Genomic DNA, 19,456 nt, shown 5'->3' on the forward strand with positions numbered 1-19,456 from the left:
TAACCAACCGACTTTCAAATAGATAAACACAGTGTAACTGAACTTAAGCTTGGTACATACTGAGCTATATTTTACTGATAAACCAAAGAGCAGGGTTTTGGATTGACTTGATTTGCCAGATCTAAGAAGTAAACTTGTTACTCTTGTCAAGAGGATATTTTTAACTTATTGTGGATTGACTGTATTTTGCCAGTCATGTCTGAATGTTTCATTCAACAATTTGAACTAAATTGCCATATAGAGAGGAAAACAAGATTTGTCTTTAATATTAAAATATTAAATCATTTATGAACATAGTTTAGTAACATGGTTTACGGAACCTTTAGACACAGGTAAAGTCCCACGATATAGAAGGGTGTTACCTAAAAAACCCAATTCCAAAGCCAATGTATGTATAACAACCCATTTCGAATACTTTTGTTGGTATAATTTGAATAACGAATATAGAATCTCAGACAGGTTCTATTTTTATTAGGAATTATTTTGAGATGGGATCAATAGTTTCAATCTATATATAGATCTAGATCTACTTATTTTAACGCCTTGATTAGATAGAACTATACTTCCCTTCTCAATATATCCCTCTTAATTTCTATACACCCACGTACAAAGTAAATAGAAGTTATTGCCTAACAAATTAAGCTCTAGTTTGAAAATGATTCAACTCGATTCTTAATTTATAAGGGGATAACAACTAAGGTTCACAAGGATCCTTTCTAAAGACTGTTCCTTGGCCAAACCTTTTCATTGATCTTTTTTTTTTGATTATCTGTACCCATTGGGTACCCAAGGGTCGACTGGAAAAACTGTATTCTGCAGCATACTAGACATATATGTTTATTTTATTTCAGAATTTGATGGTGAAACAGTTTTGTGTCGTGTGTGTGGCGATAAAGCCAGTGGATTCCATTATGGTGTCCACGCGTGTGAAGGGTGTAAAGGATTTTTCCGAAGAAGTATTCAACAGAAGATACAATATCGCCCCTGTTTAAAAAATCAACAATGTAATATAATGCGAGTGAACAGAAACCGGTGTCAGTACTGTCGGTAAGTACTGGTGTTTTTATTGTTGATATACCAAAATCACACTTTATCATTGCAGGAACCACAGACATCCGGTTGAATATCAGAAATAGCACAAATTGATGCTATTAGTGTCCCCAATACATATAAAGAATTTAGAAAACCTCTTACAATTCCTTTAAATATAAATGCACAGATATATATATATAATAATTATAGGTTTAAACACCGAACAATATACAAAGATATACACATGCACTTAAATTATATCAGAATAATATAAATTTAAAGAGAATTAAACAATATTAATTAAGAAAAACAAAATTAAACATTAATAAACACAACACACCCTTATAATAAATAGATTGACAATAAGTACTAAAGAACTTAGTAGGTTGAAATAAATTAAAAATTCTTTTCTGTCTGTACTAGGGCTATATTGAATAATGACTGCACCATTAAATTTGGACTTTAAAGTAACATTGAGTAATGTAAAAAGTCAGTTAATAGGTCAGTGGGTTTTTGGTCTTTTGTGGTTAAATTTTTCCTCCTCAATTCACATTTTATTCAAATTTATCAGAATTGTGTCACCCATTCTCTGTGATTTTCATTTCAAAACTTTGTCAACATATTTTAATATGATATTAAATAATGCATGAATTTAAATAAATTTAATATGATATTAAATAATGCATGAATTTAAATAAATTTAATATGATATTAAATAATGCATGAATTTAAATTAATTTAATATGATATTAAATAATGCATGAATTTAAATTAATTTAATATGATATTAAATAATGCATGAATTTAAATTAATTTAATATGATATTAAATAATGCATGAATTTAAATTAATTTAATATGATATTAAATAATGCATGAATTTAAATTAATTTAATATGATATTAAATAATGCATGAATTTAAATAAATTTAGAATTGTATATTATGTTATAATATATATGTAGGCTTTTTTTTTTTTAGATGTGCCCCTTTTTACTTCTTTCTAGGAAAAAACCTAAAATATTTTGTTTTTTGATCAGTTGGTATTTTAGTTGAAGATTTTCACTTCTAATACTATATGCTTCGAAATTTATTTGTTGAACTATAAAATCCTTCAGAGTTTGTTTTCCTCCAAATGAAAAGGAAATAATAGATAATAGAATTTTTTTTAAAGAAATGATAAGTATATCAAAGCTTCAATCAGGACACCTAGGATATTTTTAGTCAAAAAATATTAAGATATTCAACTTGTTTGAATTTGAGCTATTTTTTGACCATTAGAAGCAGAGTTATGGCCCTTGTCGAAAAATCTTGAATATGCTATTACTCTCTTAGTTTTCAACCGATTTTGATGAAACTTAAAATGGATGTTTCGTTTTTACCATCCACATGCCGTGGTGGGCGTATATGGCTGTGGTCCACTATAATAATATGGTTCTATTTATTTGATAAGGTTTATTTCTTTAATTATTTTATTCTTAAAGGAAAAAAAACACTTTGAAAGTCTATAATATATTAATTTATTCCATTATCTGATTTCCTTTCTTTGAAATTTTATTAAGAATAAATTTGGGTTTTGATGTATTTTGTGATTGACAGAGAATTATGGTTTAGTCTATTTCCAAATTGATTTTGAAAAGTATTTTGCGAAGTTCAACATTTTAAGATGTAATATGACACCCACATGAATCTTATAATTTGTTTTTTATAATGGATAGGTCTGATGTCTGTATATTTTTAGAAACTTCAAATAAACTAAAAACAATCTTTTTTCATAAAAAAAACCTTTTTATAATTACATTAAAGGGGTGGAATGAACATTTTTGATATCATTTTAAAGTACAGTGACTGCAATCCATCATATTTAAACTCTGTTCTCCAATTAAAGTAATGTTTGAGCAACATTTGGTGATCTGGTAATATTATTATGAAAATAATTTTATTTGAATTAATATTATAAAGATGAAAGATGAACAAATTTTTTAACTTTTTAGAAAATAAATGTTATGCTTTTAATTTTTCAGTCTAAATTGGTGAAATATTTTTATAATTATATATTCTATATGATTTTAAATTGCAAATAATTAAATTCAAGCTAATGATGTACATTTCTAAAAAAACAACAGTCATTTTACAACATATACATCAAGCAAGGATCACACCTGCTATTGGTGTCTATAAGAACCAAATGACTTTTTTTTGTGATACCAGCTTACATAGCCAGTAGCCAGTACTGTGTTAAAATTAACACAGCAGCATTGATGAAGGTTGCTCCTGTTGACTAAAACAGACTGATTTACTGATTGTTTGTTTCAGATTAAAGAAATGTATTTCTGTAGGAATGTCTAGAGATGGTAAGTGACTTATTTTACATTGTTTATTAAAAATCATAGGTTAGTATCTCAGTCCAATTGTTATTCTGAAAAGTTAAGTGAGTAACTATAACCTATCAGAAAAGAAATAAGACATTCCAAAGATATCCACCTCACAGTTTGGCAAGTCCTGTTAAGTGTAAAAAAATTTGATCATTTTTATTATTTTTTCCTTTTAGCTGTGAGATTCGGTCGGGTGCCGAAGAAAGAGAAAGCCAGAATAATTGAACAGATGCAGAAAGTCAGTTCCCAGTCCACATCTTCAGCCATTCTCTCAATATTATCCAATGAACAGGACGTAGTACAAGCTGTTTTTAATGCTCATAGGCAAACTTGTGATTTCTCTCAATTCCGAGTTCAGCAAATGCGAGAACTTGCATTTCAAGATAATAAATATGTGGATTGCCCAACTCATATGGTAAGAACAGCAACTTTCTTCAAAGAAATTTTATTTTGCATTTCAATTCTGATCTCAATTGCTAGAGACATGGATGCCATCTTGCCATTGGTTTGTTAATTGATTGTATTACATTTTTCAAATATCCTCTCTTAAGTGTAAAGAAAAGGTAAGCTTTGAATGACGTTGACAACTTATATTCAGCACAGAGACAGAAAAGGCTGATGCTTGAAGAACACTGAATGATGAATATTGGGTTTGATATTTCAGGCTTGTCCATTAAATAATCAGCTTGGAATGGATCCCAATGCTAACAAAGACTGGGAGAATTTCTCTGAAAGTTTTACTCCAGCTATTAAATCTGTGGTAGATTTTGCTAAGGGTATCCCAGGATTCACTTTGTTAAATCAGGATGACCAAGTTACGCTTCTCAAGGTAAGATTCAATTCAACAAGTTACTGCATTGTTATTAAACAGTGTCCTGTTATTCACGCTTCACAAATAATCTTATGATCAGTTTATGGTATTGATCCATAAAATTTCACACTTACTTCCTCAGAAAATTTTTGCTGTATTGCAGTAGAAATGGATGTTGATTCTACATTCTGATAAGTGATCAGCTTGAATTTTATTGACTGAAGGTCTTCGTCATAAAAAAGATATCGGTCAAATTTTTGACAAATTTTAACATTTTCACACATTATCTTTTTTTCTTGTCATGTCCGGCTTAAGATTTGAAATGTTTTTCTAGGAATTAACCAAGATGTTTAAAAATATCACTCTTGACATTTCCAAATAAAAACACGAACATCTCGAAAAATAGTTTTGAGTTATTTTTAGTTCAAGTCATTGTTATGATCTTACATTAAGTAATTAGATTTTTGATTTATAGTTTAATGTTCTGATAAACATGGAATCAAATTGCGAAATCAACAATTTGATCATGAGAAGCCCAATTATGAATGAATTAGTTTCATTCATTCATTCATTCATTCATTCATTCCTTCAATACATTCTAGAGTTGGGGTATTGTTGATGTAAAGACTGCTATATAATAATGAAATCAGCAATCCTTATTAATGTGTATGTATTTAATTGTAGGCAGGAACATTTGAAGTGCTACTAGTAAGATTATCATGTTTATTTGATCCTGATACGAACACTCTGATGTTTACTGGTGGACGTCTGTTCCGTAGGCAGCCCTCGAATAACACTAATAATGTAAGTTACCTTTATGTACTTGTCAAAGGAAAATAATGATCATGAACCATTTTATATATTATGAATGTGTTTTCAATTTATCAAACATGAGTATATAAAATGTAAGTAAGTTTCCGTAAGGGTTTTTCTACATTGCATACAGTTTTATTGTTTGAACCAAATCTTGTCACAATCTGTTTATCACAACATATATTATATATATAAATTATTACATAGATAGATATTCTTAAAACCATAAATTGCTGGTTAATAAGACATCTTGTAATAAGTTCATATAGTTAATAATGTTCTTTTGATATTGAATGTTATAGATCTATCTGATTGGATTTTTAATTTATATAACATTGTAAAAAGCAGGCCATTATTATTACTGTATATAGATAAAACCTTGAGAGATAAGTAAATAAACAAGATATTATTTTATATGTGAGAATATTTATGATATTAAAAAACAATGTCACTCTTATTAATCCTACATTAGATAGAATACAATATTTCAAACTGTGACTTATGGAAATATTATAGCATTATATTGAAGAAGGTTATATTTAATTACATTGTTTGTGTTCTATTTCTAGAGAAATTTCTAATAAAAATTACGAAATAGTCGTTATCAAGAAATGAGTTTAGAAAATGGCAATACAGAAAGCTACTGATATCAGTTTAGAGAAAATAAATGATGACAAGTCAAATAATCTTAAAGTCTTGCCTATATTTGCCAGTGAAGTCTGATTTAAGCTTAGAAATGTCTAACTTTGGAATTTGAGTGTTCAATATTTTTAAAGAAAATTGTCAGTTTAAAGAAGTAATTAGAATAATTGTTGAACAGGCATCATAAAGATATTTGAATAGATATTACTGCACATCTTACAGTTCAAGATATCTTAGCTGAATAACAAGCTCATCTTTTTATTTTGAATTATTTTTTTTACATCTTTTGTATTCTTAAAACTTATTGATGACAGGATGTCTGAAGAAAGTGAGAAATTAGTTTTTGAAACTTAAGTCATTATAAATATTGTTAACATTGAATGTAATGTAAATGAGCGCCAATGGGTTTGAAACCAAATAAATTGTCTGAGATAGTGACATTTACCAAGACGTAACCCAGTTAAAATGTAGACAAAAGGAGAAAGAATCAATATTATATTATTATAGGTCTAACAATATATAAAGTACAAGATAATTATTAGTCTTATATGTGATTATGACAAAATAAGTTATGGATATCCTAAATGATGGAACACAAAATTTATGGTTAACCTGAAAACACATTGAATGTAGAAATATTACCTGTGATAGTTTTTGCCGAAGGCTGTTCTAGAAACATTGATTTGGGAGGCAAGCTCTATGAATAATATGTAATTAAATATTAGTGTATGTATTTCGCATCTTGCATAAGTTTTGATAGGTTATTTCATATATGCACATAAAAACAGAACCTGAAACATGTTGTTACTCTGAGTTTCATGCTGTGTGATCTTTGTTAATTTGTTATTCTAAATCATTTATTGTTGTCAGATGAAAAACCCCCTAAAAAATTTTAAAATCTTATCCAACTTCAGTAGGGAGACAGGCTGAATGTAGAGGTATTGTGCTTTATTTCAACAGTGAAAATAGTTTATCATTGTAATTTTATAATCTCAGTTATATAATAATTGGTTTCAAATCAATGAGTAGTGGTGATCATTTGTTCCCATTGTAAAGTCAATAACCTGTTGGTAGGTTTCTCCTCCAAATTGAACAAGTTGTTGTTTACATGTAGAAAATGTTCCTTGAACTAAAAGGTTAATAAACCATCCCTTTTTCAGTCTAGGGTACACTAGAAATACCTTGTTGTAGTATGGTACAAATATATGTATCCTGGGGTGTAGTATTGCATTATCTGTCTCAAGTATGTTACCCTGGGGACATTTTCTTATTACACTACACAGGAGCCCACAGGACATTTTTGTTACATTTTTTCTTTATTAATTTTTCATGAAAATCTTCAAGGGCAAACATAATATTAAAATTTGAAAATTTTTTTTTCTTTTTTAAATTTAGCATTTATAAAAATATACAGTGAAACAAATTTGAAAGATCTAAATCTTTCTAAAGGCTAAGTTAAATAAAAACATGCAAAATAATAAAATATTCAGAAGGTGTACAGAAAAATCTTTGTAGGATCTCATAAAAAATGTTATCCTGAAATTACAGCTCAAAATAAGCATCATATTTGAGGAATTGTGTTTTGGTATTTCAGATTTCCTGTGGTGCTGGTTTCCTGCTGGATTCCATGTTTGATTTTGCTGAAAGATTCAATAAGCTAAACCTAGGGGATGAAGAGTTGGCATTATTTTCAGCCATTGTTCTCCTCTCACCTGGTATGTATTATCATATTATCATATATCAACAGCTTTTGATCCCTGGAGAAATACTTGATTTACCCTCTAACATGAAAATTGTTTTTACGTTTATCTTTTTAAAACCAACTTTAATATAGTAAAATTAGAACGGTGAAATGGAAATAAACTTATAATAGCCTAAAATTGGCCAGAAAATATGCATTTTCATGAGATTTCCCATCATAGATCCTTTCAACACTTGTTATGTAGTAAGATATAGGTTTTCTAGATTTGGTTTAGGATCTCTAAAGGTTTATTTGACAGAAGATTTGTCTGTAGAACAGATTACAATGTTATAATGTTGACAGAATTGATCCATGAATTGATTTTAATACCTGTTTTATTTTCTTCAGACCGTCCTGGTTTACGTAATTTAGAACAAGTCGAAAAAATTCAAAATGCATTGACTGAATCCCTCCATAATATCATCAATATCAACTATAAAGAAGACAACACCATGTTCGCTAAATTACTAATGAAAACAACAGACTTACGGACATTGAATACACTACATTCTGAAAAATCTATAGGTAGGTACAATTAATCTAGTTTTGATGGAATGGAAATTGCCTGCTAAGAATTTCATACATTTACGTAACAGCTCTGAATTATATAAAAAAAAAAACGAATAAGATTATTTGTGTTTTTTAACAGGTCAGAATAGTGTACGATTGGCCCAGGAATCTTTGGTGGATTCTAATTTTGAAGATATGGATATTGATATGGACTCACTCAGTTACAGGTTAGTTTTATATTTATTATTGTGACAGAAATGTACACATTAATCTAATGTTGAGCTTTATCATCTGATGAAATTCCACTTGAACAGAAAATGATTCAATATATATTGTCTATTAGAATATATGGTAATTGACTGACTTTTCTTAACAAGAATACATTATTTATTTAAGATATGCAAGAGAGTATTAATTCCCCACATGCATTTTTATATTATTATAACTTCTAAAAATCCACTATGTGAGCCTATATTTCTATTACTGGCAAGCTAATGTTTATGTAAATTGTGGTGTAAAGTTTTCATTAGTTTGAGTGAAAAAAATTCCAACTGACATCAGACTGCTTATTTAACATGAGAAATGTGATATAATATTCTTTAAGTTTCCTGAACAGTTAATTGTACCAAAGCTAATATTAAAAGTTATTGAACTGTTTCTATTGACGTGAATTAAAACAAGAGACTTCTGTCAACATGACCTACCTCATTAAAAATATATCTTTTCTGAAAATAGACAGGGATAAGACAAACATATTTCATATCATAACTGCAGTGTTGATGTCATTACTATTCAAAGTATTATGATTGTCAACCTGAATTTTGAATATCAAGGTGTATAGAAGTGAGTGAAACAAACGAGGCCTAGATACATACATTACATAACTTTTTATTCTTATTATCTTCTTTCAAAATCTGTACCTTTTAAAATCTTCTTTCTACAATCGACTCTGTGTGAACTCTTAATCCCTTATAGAAGAAAATCCACTTTTAAATCATATTAATGACCTTTATTTCTTGTATCCAAGTAATATTGACACAGTTTTTTGGCACTTGGATGATTGTCATTAGGTGCTTTGGTTTAGAATTCCGCCTTAACAAACATATTTTGATGCCTTGACTGTGGCTTTCAACAGTCGCCACCATGTGACCTTTCAATCCCCTCCAGAAGAAAAAACGTACGAAATAGATATGTTTTTCAAGAAAGCAGCCTTAAACCATCTTTACCTACAGAGTAATTATGAACTGTAGAAATGTACTAGAATGTTAAGCTTATTGATCAATCAGTTTTAGGATGTCCAAATAAGAACAAATTAAGAATTAAAAAGCCAATTAGTGTCACTTGAGTTTATACTAATATTGATAAGTTCTATTTCAAACTGAGTTATAAAGGTATATTGATTAGAATAATAACCTGGTTCTTTATGACCTGCTATACAGCAATAATTACACAGTTTATATAAAAGAGAGCATCCCACAAGTTAATATGTAAATAATTTTTATACGCTCACATGAAAATTGGGGGCGTATATTGCCGTCACCCATGTTCGTCCGTCAATTGCTCATAAACACTCTTCTTGACGGATTTTGACAAAACTTTGTATCAGTGTTCGTTATCACCAAAGGATGAATCCTATTGAAAATCAGAAGAATCGAAAAATATTTAGTATGAGTTATTGCCCTTGTTCTGGAAAACGCTTTCAAATTTAGCTCTTAAACACTAAAAGGCATGATTCTTACTGGATTTTGACAAAACTTTCATTATTCAGTCCCGCGCTGAAGATGGAATATTTGCCTTCTAGAGTTTTCACGAGCTAAAAATTGATCAATATTATTCAGTATCACCCTAAAGAGTTCAAAAGAAGTGTATGGCTGAAGGTTGAATATTTCATACTGGTGATTGTTACTGTGCTGCTAAATATTTATGTTTAAAGTCAAAGCTGCCAATGGGCGTATATTACCTTGCCTGGCAAGCTATCTTTAAACAGTGGAAGTTTGTGGCTACTTTGGATTAAATCTGCGTATTTTTAAACCAGATGCTAAGATTTTTTTTGTATCCTAGGCATGTCAAGTCTTGTCAAAAACATTACTTATATTATACTTGTGATTTTGATGAAAAATCATAATATTTCTAAACAAATGAACCTTAAATGTTAATTTGTGAAATTAAGAAGTGACACTGATAACTTTGCAAAATTTTGAAAACGTCTTTATTTCCATTTTAGATCTGGAAAATCATCACCAGCCCCATCTGAAGCATCATCAAACATGACCTTGACCTCTAGCTATAGCGACATTCCATCATTGGATGGATTAGGTCATGCACGGTCATTAGATCCCAGTCATCAACAAGTAGTACTTAGAACTCCCTATGGAACCTTCTATCGGGAAGAAATGAGTGGATATTATGGAATGATTCCAGAACAGCCTAGACGTAGATGTCATACACTAGATCGGGACACGTTAACACGCCCAACTCGTCTACACACAATAGACGAAGGAAACAGACGACGGTACACTATGGACCGTGAATATATCAACAAAATGGTGAATAAACTAAGTGACACTTTAGAAAAGCGTACAGCTATTCGTGGTGATAGTATGCCACCATCTATATCCAGTAGTGCTGCCAGTAGTCCAATCCCTGAAGAAAATTTCTCATATCTGAACAGTAATCGTGAATTTTTGCCAATTTCATCATCGGAAAGTGGAATCGGCAGTGCTAGAGGGAGCCCGCTGACTAATGCAGACTCTATGTTGTCTTTTAGCTCCTCTCCAAATTCTCCGCATCCTAGGTCCAGGTCTGGATCGTTCGGAAACGAAGATTATCAGCAGATGAGACCAAGGTGTTACAGCTTCCATCTGAATAGTGAGGGCAGAGCTTCACGTGTGTCTCTACCGAAATACGTTGGAGAGAAAGAGAGACTGTCTCAAGATTCCTCTCAGTACATGACTCCAGAGATGCGCCGAGGAAGTATTGGAGCTGCATATGGTTTACATGTCAGGAAGAAGTCATTACTGGTGGATCGTCACCCATCATACCTGGCTGTCAGCTCAGATGGTTTACGACAGGATGATCACCGAAGATCTCAAAGTGAATTGGCAAATTTAAAGGTAAGGCTGCTTTTTAACTCTGTAAACTGTTAAGTCCACATGGCTAATAATATGCCTTTCAGAGTATCCAAAATAATCATGAGAACCCAAATGAGAACCCAAAGCATTATGATTGGCATATAAAGTATTTAAAAAACTAACTTTTGGATGTGCAGTTATAATAAAACACATTATAACCTAAAAAGTTTCCTTTATTATTGTGTCAATATTTGTTGGTCAATTAAAATTTATTTCTCTTGACTCTATTTGTATTTTACAGAGAATGGTCAATGGTCAGGGTCTATACAATCATCCCATACCACGACATATACAGTGGGCTCAGCAGCAGATGGGAATGTCCACCCCTCCTCCAGTTCATTCACGTATCAGTCCTCGAGAGGATCCATACATTGGTGCTACCTTACCTCCTACCATCAACAACATTGACACAGAGAAGCCATCTGGAAGCGGAATCAAAGACATACCCACCATCTTGAAGAAAGAAATTCCAGCAGCAGAAGGTAAAGCCATGGATGAAGAAGCAGCCCCAGAAATATTTCACAAGAAATTTGACAAGTTCCGTAAACATCTAGCACATTCCAATGAGAATATATCAGCTGCAGCTCAATCTCAAGACTCCAGTCAGAAGATGGATGATGCCGATAGAAAAGCCTCCAGTCCAGAATGTCCATTCCAATATCAGAAAAAAGGTTCTCCAGATCCGCAAAGGTCAGCAGGAGAATCACATCCAAATCTTCTAGCTCATCTTAAGGCTCCATCTCAGGTCAAGGTCACACAACCACCTCCTGCTACCAGTACCTTGTCCAGTCTGTTATGGCAAGGTAGTCCAATGATGTCTCAACCCACTTCACTTCTCGCTCAGCACCAGGCAGCTGCTCTCATGGCCATTTCTCATCCTAAGGCAGCCATGATGAAAGAATATCCATCCAATTTCCTTTCGACACACCATGCACAAATGATGGCATCCATGAGTCAAAATGAGACTCATAATGACTCAGCAAAATTGAAAGTGTCACCAGAACCACACTCGCGAGAGCAGTTCCATGCAGCTGCTGTATCTCATCTGAAAGACAAACTGCTCAGTAAATACAACAGTATGGAAAACTTACAGAAAATCTCAGCGACCAAAGAATCAAATTTTAGTGCCATGGAGACCAAAAATTCACCAGAAATGATCAAACCATCTTCACCCAATAGTTACATAGCAACAACAAGATCCTCACCACCATCTGCATCAATAACTACCCAATCCAACTTGATCATCCCAGATTACCAGAAAACATTGCCATCATCTTATGATTCAGTTTTCAAACACAAGACACCACGTACACCATGCTCAATGTCACCTATACATCCACCTAGTTATCATAAACTCAAATAGTAAGTTCAAATTTGTATTGTTAAAACTGTCATAGCTTATTGAATTAAGCCTCTCTTAAGAAAATGCTACTGTCATATTTTAATTGATTGCAGACCTGGACAAATTTAATGGTTTGACAACAATGTCAATGCTGTTGTATTTGATAAGCATGTAATTTTAACAGTATTTATAACTGAGACTAATGGATTCGTATATTATTATCCAACATGTTTAAGTTAAATGCAAGCAGTGTTTAATAGTGGATTAGTTTAATATGTTTGAATTTGTTTTTCAGTGGAGATCATCAAGACACTTTACCACTCAATCTGACTAAAAAATGTGATGAATCTCAACTGGTTTTACCTATTAAGTCTCTGGACGAGAGGAACTTTACAAACACAGCAATTAAAACAGAAACTAATTAGTTCCTTTGTCAAACTTATAAATAGATAAAACAATTGAAAATATAAAGTGCAAAGTCACAGATTCATGGCTTAGCAGGTGCTTTGAAAGACAAAATGTTAATCTGCAAGTGGTCAATGAGTTCAAATTGTAGGAGTTTTCATTAGAAGAGGCAGAATTATAAGTAATTGTAAAGAGAAACAAATGAACAGTTATGAAAAAAGTATTCTTTTGAAAATGACGGTGACACAAAAGTCCAGGATTGTTGAAAGAAGGCTTTGAAAAAGACACTAAAAGTCTGTGGATCTCAGAACAGTGCTGGAGAACTTATCTGGATTCACCTTATCTGGATTCACCTTATCTGGATTTACCTTCAAAATGAATAATGTATAAAGAGATAACAATTTATTTATGTTGTGGAAAGAAACCATATTATTTAATGAATTTAAATGAAGTCATTCTAGTGTCTCAAAATATGAGAAATGACTTATTCAAGAATGAGTGTACTGATACAGGATTGGATGTTGAGGTCTTAAAAAAAACGAGAATGGCCAGACTGTTATTTGATTGGATTATTGAGTTGTCAAGCTTTTGAGCTTTGGAAAAGCTTATAATAGAGATACAGTTCTGATAACGGAGCTTATTTGTTTGGTTGAACTGAAAAACAAGTTCAATTTGTTATCATTGTTTGCAAGATAACTCCTTTAATTTATGATATAATCATAATCCTTGGATTGATACAGATTTTTGTATTGGAATATTATATCATTGTAATACATCAGTTCACTGTGTTGAATTATTTTAATCAAGTGATTTGATCTTGTTGAAACATCAGTCATGATTTAAATATTATTCCCTATGGCTGAATTTCAATTAGAGTGTTGAGTTTTGTTGTTGATATGTTGTACTTTAGCTGGTGAGAATCTAGGTAAAATAGCAATTGATTCGTGTTACATTAATGTGATTGATTAAGTACAAAACAAGCTTGATATCTAGTACTTTTTGATGGACCAATTAAGATACAGTTGGTCAAATATATTTATGCCAACCAGGACATCAAAACAGTATAGGGCCAACGTTCAGGGGTAGTGGACTACTGTAAGTGGCTCAATGGCTTGATTCAAAGTACAAGTACTTCCTCTACCCTATGAATAAAGTGAACTGTTCATGTTGATGCATCCTGGTTACTGAGATATATATGTATCAGTAACTGACAGATACAAGCATGTATGATAATTTATATGTGAATGTTTTTGTTTTGTATGTTAATTGTAGATGTAATGTATTTGATTTAAAGTGTTATTTATCTAAGTTTGTGTTAAAATATGTAGTCAATTTTAAAAAATGATATTCATCATGATATCATTGCAAGAGTCATACACTTGCATAAGATGTGTTATATAGGCTATGCTTCTATGCAATGCAAACTCTATTTAAAAGAAAAATTTAAAAACCTTATTTAAAATATTTCTAAATTAAGTCAAATGAAACATGTTATTGACATCTTATGTAACATGTTTTAAAAACAGTTTTTATTATACTGTATTGAGTTATTATATATTCCGAGTTATTACACAGTGTTCAATGATATCATAGAAATATTATTCTTAAAGTTGAACTACATATTGATTAATTAGTGCTATAAAGATTTTAAAAAGTCCTGGCAGAATAAATGGTATAAATATTATAAATTGAAGTGTGTGATTCATCTTACCAGTCCCTTTACCTGTATCTAACTTGTGACTATAACGTGGAATTTTTCTAGTGTTCAATTCTTGGTCCAGCTTCAGATATATTTGACTCTCAAAAATGAATCTAGATCTTGGTGACCCTCAAAAGGACAAAAGATCATGCTACATACAATAAAAAGCTGTGGGGAACAGGAATGAATTGGAATACTAGAAAAAATGCACATTATAGTCAACTCCAAGCTTATTGACAAGATGGCAAAAAGGAACTGGTATATAAATTGATATATGTTATTTACAGGTAGCTACCCCTTTAATTTAATTGTTTGGTGCATTTATTACATTTCCCTTATTCAGACATTGACCAGCAGTAGCCTACCTGTCAACCTATTACCTATGTTTTGTTGTGAGGACAATTCCTGCTTATTAGTAAACTATTGATCGTTGAAAAGGCCAAAATAATTCACACTTTGATTGTTTTGTGGGGATATTCCGCTACGTTATTAAATGTTCTTAATAAAAAGCCAAAATAATTTGCACCTCCAATGGGTTGTTTTGAAGGTAATTCTGGTTCACACCATTATTACTGTTGTTAAGAGCAATTTTTCCGAACTGTGTGTTAATATATTTGTAGTTGCTTAGTTACATAATATAAATAATTGCTTCTTTACGATAATTTGTTATATTGTTATAACGGAATAATCAAGTTTTGAATAGACTCCTGCATCCTGCAAATATCAAGAAATTTTGTAATTTAAGCCAATGATTTCCAAGTTTTCAGGGGGTTATTATACATTAGTCAGAAATAACTCAGATGTTAGGTATATTCTGTTCAGGATGCCAATAAGTGTTGAATATAGTTTTGATAATAAACTATAAAATACTCAAGGTTAATATTTGACATAACAAGAGAGAGTTATGTATTATAGAGCATTGCCCTATAGTTGCTAATGTATTTATCACACAATGCAAGAACAAAAAGTGAATTACCAACTAGTAATAAGTAATTAAGTAAACTGTACTGAAATAATTTTAATTCTTAATTCTAAACAGCCAGAATTAATTCATATATTCATTCTTCTTTCACATCAATATTATCAAGAAGTGCTGACAACTTGATGCAGGGGAATAAATGAAGGTACATAATGGAGATTATTTTCCATAAGAATATTATAAGCTTTTTATATTATTTCCATTAAACAGGCTTATTTATTTATCAATGTTGGGGACAGTGTGTTTGTAGATGTGTGTGGGTGTGTGTGTGTTTGTAAATATTTATTAATTATTATTATTATTATACAGTGATATAAAGGAATATCACTTCAATGACATCTTTCATAAAATATTTATGTCAAATATTCAGTTGAGCTTAGGTCTACTATTTTGGCTTATTTATGCTCATACATATTGCTTTTTATGGTCATATACTTATATCATTAAATCATAATATTTTACAGATCTTTCCTCACTTTTTGTATTATAACAAAGTTAGAATTATTCTATATAGAATTTTGTAAAATCAATTTCATTTTCCTGTATATTATTTTATTATTATACTGAAAATATGATTTAGACCTGATCCCAACTGACGTCATTATTCTCACAGAGGTTGTTGTTTAAGTAGGACACCAGACTGTAATAAATCATAATACATAAATAAATTATGTCAATATAAATACACACTGAGTAGTTTATATTAGTAGTCAAGATGATTGAATTGAGGATTATAATTTTCAATTTTATTGGAAATTCCACGACAAGCCCTTTTTCATCTCAAAGTCAGAGCCCAATCACCAAAAACAAAGTTTCTAATTACCGAGTCGGAGAATTTTCTAATTACTGAGTTAGGACACTTCCTCTGTTTCGCCCCCTTCCCATATCGCCCCCGCTATTTTTTATCTTCTATATCGCTCTCCTGCCCAATTTGCTCCTTTCCACTTCGCCCTTCTATTTTGAAATTAATTAATTATAAAATATGCCTGTTTCGATTTGAATTCCAGTCCCGTGTGCATTTTGATACTGGGTCAGTTGGAATATGATAAAGAGTAGGCTGGAATGTAGCTACCTTGTCAAAATTTCCATTTAATAACTTCAATTATATGTAAATGTTTGACGGCAGCAAAATTTAATTGCAATTCCTTTTCTGTATTCAACTCAACTTCAACTTATACTGTCCCTTGTAAATGCAATGAACAATTTGGAAAGGGTGAATTGGGAAAGAGGCGAAGTGGGAACAAGGCGCAAAATGGGAAGGGTACAGAACCAGACGGGTGAAATGAAAAAGGTACGAAATAACTTAGTCGGGACAATTTCTGAACACCGTCCAATTACTGAGTGGGATCACTTTCTAATAGCTAAGTCTTGACACTTCTAAAAACTGAGTCAGAACACTTTCTAATTGCTAAATATGTCAGAACATATGTTCAATTTTTTTTCAGTCCGGACACTTTCTGTTTACTGATTCAGGGCACGTTCTTATACTGAGTCAAAACAATTCTGAACTACTAAGTGAGAATCTTTTCTAATAACTGAACATGAATTCCTTTAAATTGCCGAGTCGTGGAACTCTAATAATTACATTTCACTTTCTAATTACTGACAACTCTTTCTTATTACTGAATCAGAATACTTTCTAATTACTGAATCAGAATACTTTCTAATTACTGAATCAGAATACTTTCTACTTACTGAATCAGAATACTTTCTAATTACTGAATCAGAACACTTTCTAATTACTAAATCAGAATACTTTCTAATTACTAAATCAGAATACTTTCTAATTACTGAATCAGAATACTTTCTAATTACTGAATCTGAACACTTTCTAATTACTGAATCAGAATACTTTCTAATTACTGAATCAGAATACTTTTTAATTACTGAATCAGAATACTTTCTAATTACTGAGTCAGAATACTTTCTAATTACTGAATCAGAGTACTTTCTAATTACTGAATCAGAATACTTTCTAATTACTGAGTCAGAATACTTTCTAATTACTGAATCAGAATACTTTCTAATTACTGAATCAGAATACTTTCTAATTACTGAATCAGAATACTTTCTTATTACTGAATCAGAATACTTTCTAATTACTGAATCAGAATACTTTCTAGTTACTGAATCAGAATACTTTCTAATTACTGAATCAGAACACTTTCTAATCACTGAATCAGAACACTTTCTAATTACTGAATCAGAGTACTTTCTAATCACTGAGTCAGAGTACTTTCTAATTACTGAAACAGAACACTTTCTAATTACTGAATCAGAATGGTTTCTAATTACTGAATCAGAACACTTTCTAATTACTGAATCAGAATGGTTTCTAATTACTGAATCAGAATACTTTCTAATTACTGAATCAGAATACTTTCTACTTACTGAATCAGAATACTTTCTAATTACTGAATCAGAACACTTTCTAATTACTAAATCAGAATACTTTCTAATTACTAAATCAGAATACTTTCTAATTACTGAATCAGAATACTTTCTAATTACTGAATCTGAACACTTTCTAATTACTGAATCAGAATACTTTCTAATTACTAAATCAGAACACTTTTTAATAACTGAATCAGAATACTTTCTAATTACTGAGTCAGAATACTTTCTAATTACTGAATCAGAGTACTTTCTAATTACTGAATCAGAATACTTTCTAATTACTGAGTCAGAATACTTTCTAATTACTGAATCAGAATACTTTCTAATTACTGAATCAGAATACTTTCTAATTACTGAGTCAGAATACTTTCTAATTACTGAATCAGAATACTTTCTAATTACTGAATCAGAATACTTTCTAATTACTGAATCAGAATACTTTCTAATTACTGAATCAGAATACTTTCTAATTACTGAATCAGAATACTTTCTAATTACTGAATCAGAGTACTTTCTAATTACTGAATCAGAATACTTTCTAATTACTAAGTCAGAATACTTTCTAATCACTGAATCAGAATACTTTATAATTACTGAATCAGAATACTTTCTAATTACTGAATCAGAACACTTCCTAATTACTGAGTCAGAATACTTTCTAATTACTGAATCAGTTTATTTTCTAATTACTGTATTAGAACACTTTCTAATTACTGAATTAGAGTACTTTCTAATTACTCAGTCAGAATACTTTCTATTTACTGAATCAGAATACTTTCTAATTACTGAATCAGAGCTCTCTCTAATTACTGAATCAGAATACTTTCTAATTACTGAGTCAGAATACTTTCTAATTACTGAATCAGAATACTTTCTAATTAGTGAATCAGAATACTTTCTAATTACTGAATCAGAATACTTTCTAATTACTGAATCAGAATACTTTCTAATTACTGAATCAGAATACTTCCATATCACTGAATCAGAACACTTTCTAATTACTGAATCAGAATACTTTCTAATTACTGATTCAGAATACTTTTTAATTATTGAATCAGAACACTTTCTAATTACTGAATCAGAATACTTTCTAATTACTGAATCAGAATACTTTCTAATTACTGAATCAGAATACTTTCTAATTACTGAGTCAGAACACTTTCTAATTACTGAATCAGAGTACTTTCTAATTACTGAATCAGAATACTTTCTAATTACTGAGTCAGAACACTTTCTAATTACTGAATCAGAATACTTTCTAATTACTGAGTCGGAACACTTTCTAATTACTGAATCAGAATACTTTCGAATTACTGAGTCAGAATACTTTCTTATTACTGAATCAGAACACTTTCTAATTACTGAGTCAGAACACTTTCTAATTACTGAATCAGTGTACTTTCTAATTACCGAATCAGAATACTTTCTAATTACTGAGTCAGAACACTTTCTAATTACTGAATCAGTGTACTTTCTAATTACCGAATCAGAATACTTTCTAATTACTGAATCAGAACACTTTCTAATTACTGAATCAGAATACTTTCTAATTACTGAATCAGAACACTTTCTAATTACTGA

The 19,456-nt window shown here is 30.7% G+C and overlaps 3 protein-coding genes across 3 annotated transcripts in view; 2 read left to right on the top strand and 1 right to left on the bottom strand.

The window, feature by feature from the left end:
• Positions 1–844: 844 nt before the first annotated feature.
• LOTGIDRAFT_136477 (hypothetical protein) lies at positions 845–7,951 on the top strand (the record flags this gene model as incomplete). The annotated part of the gene is made up of 7 exons (XM_009046768.1): positions 845–1,047; positions 3,347–3,384; positions 3,582–3,820; positions 4,070–4,234; positions 4,901–4,986; positions 7,244–7,386; positions 7,761–7,951. Coding segments are annotated over 7 exons (1,065 nt in total), but the record flags the coding sequence as incomplete, so codon positions are not given.
• A 9,126-nt stretch (positions 7,952–17,077) lies between these two features.
• LOTGIDRAFT_136371 (hypothetical protein) lies at positions 17,078–18,439 on the bottom strand (the record flags this gene model as incomplete). The annotated part of the gene is made up of 2 exons (XM_009046769.1): positions 17,078–17,621; positions 17,907–18,439. Coding segments are annotated over 2 exons (1,077 nt in total), but the record flags the coding sequence as incomplete, so codon positions are not given.
• A 217-nt stretch (positions 18,440–18,656) lies between these two features.
• LOTGIDRAFT_136482 (hypothetical protein) overlaps positions 18,657–19,456 on the top strand; it is a gene marked incomplete at both ends in the record, with an annotated part of 3,271 nt that continues 2,471 nt past the window's right edge. The window contains one exon of the mRNA XM_009046770.1: positions 18,657–19,340. Coding sequence (XP_009045018.1) covers positions 18,657–19,340 — 684 coding nt within the window. The remainder of the gene's footprint in view (positions 19,341–19,456) is intronic.

This window comes from Lottia gigantea (assembly GCF_000327385.1).
Source record: "Lottia gigantea unplaced genomic scaffold LOTGIsca_106, whole genome shotgun sequence".
NCBI lineage: Eukaryota > Metazoa > Mollusca > Gastropoda > Lottiidae > Lottia > Lottia gigantea.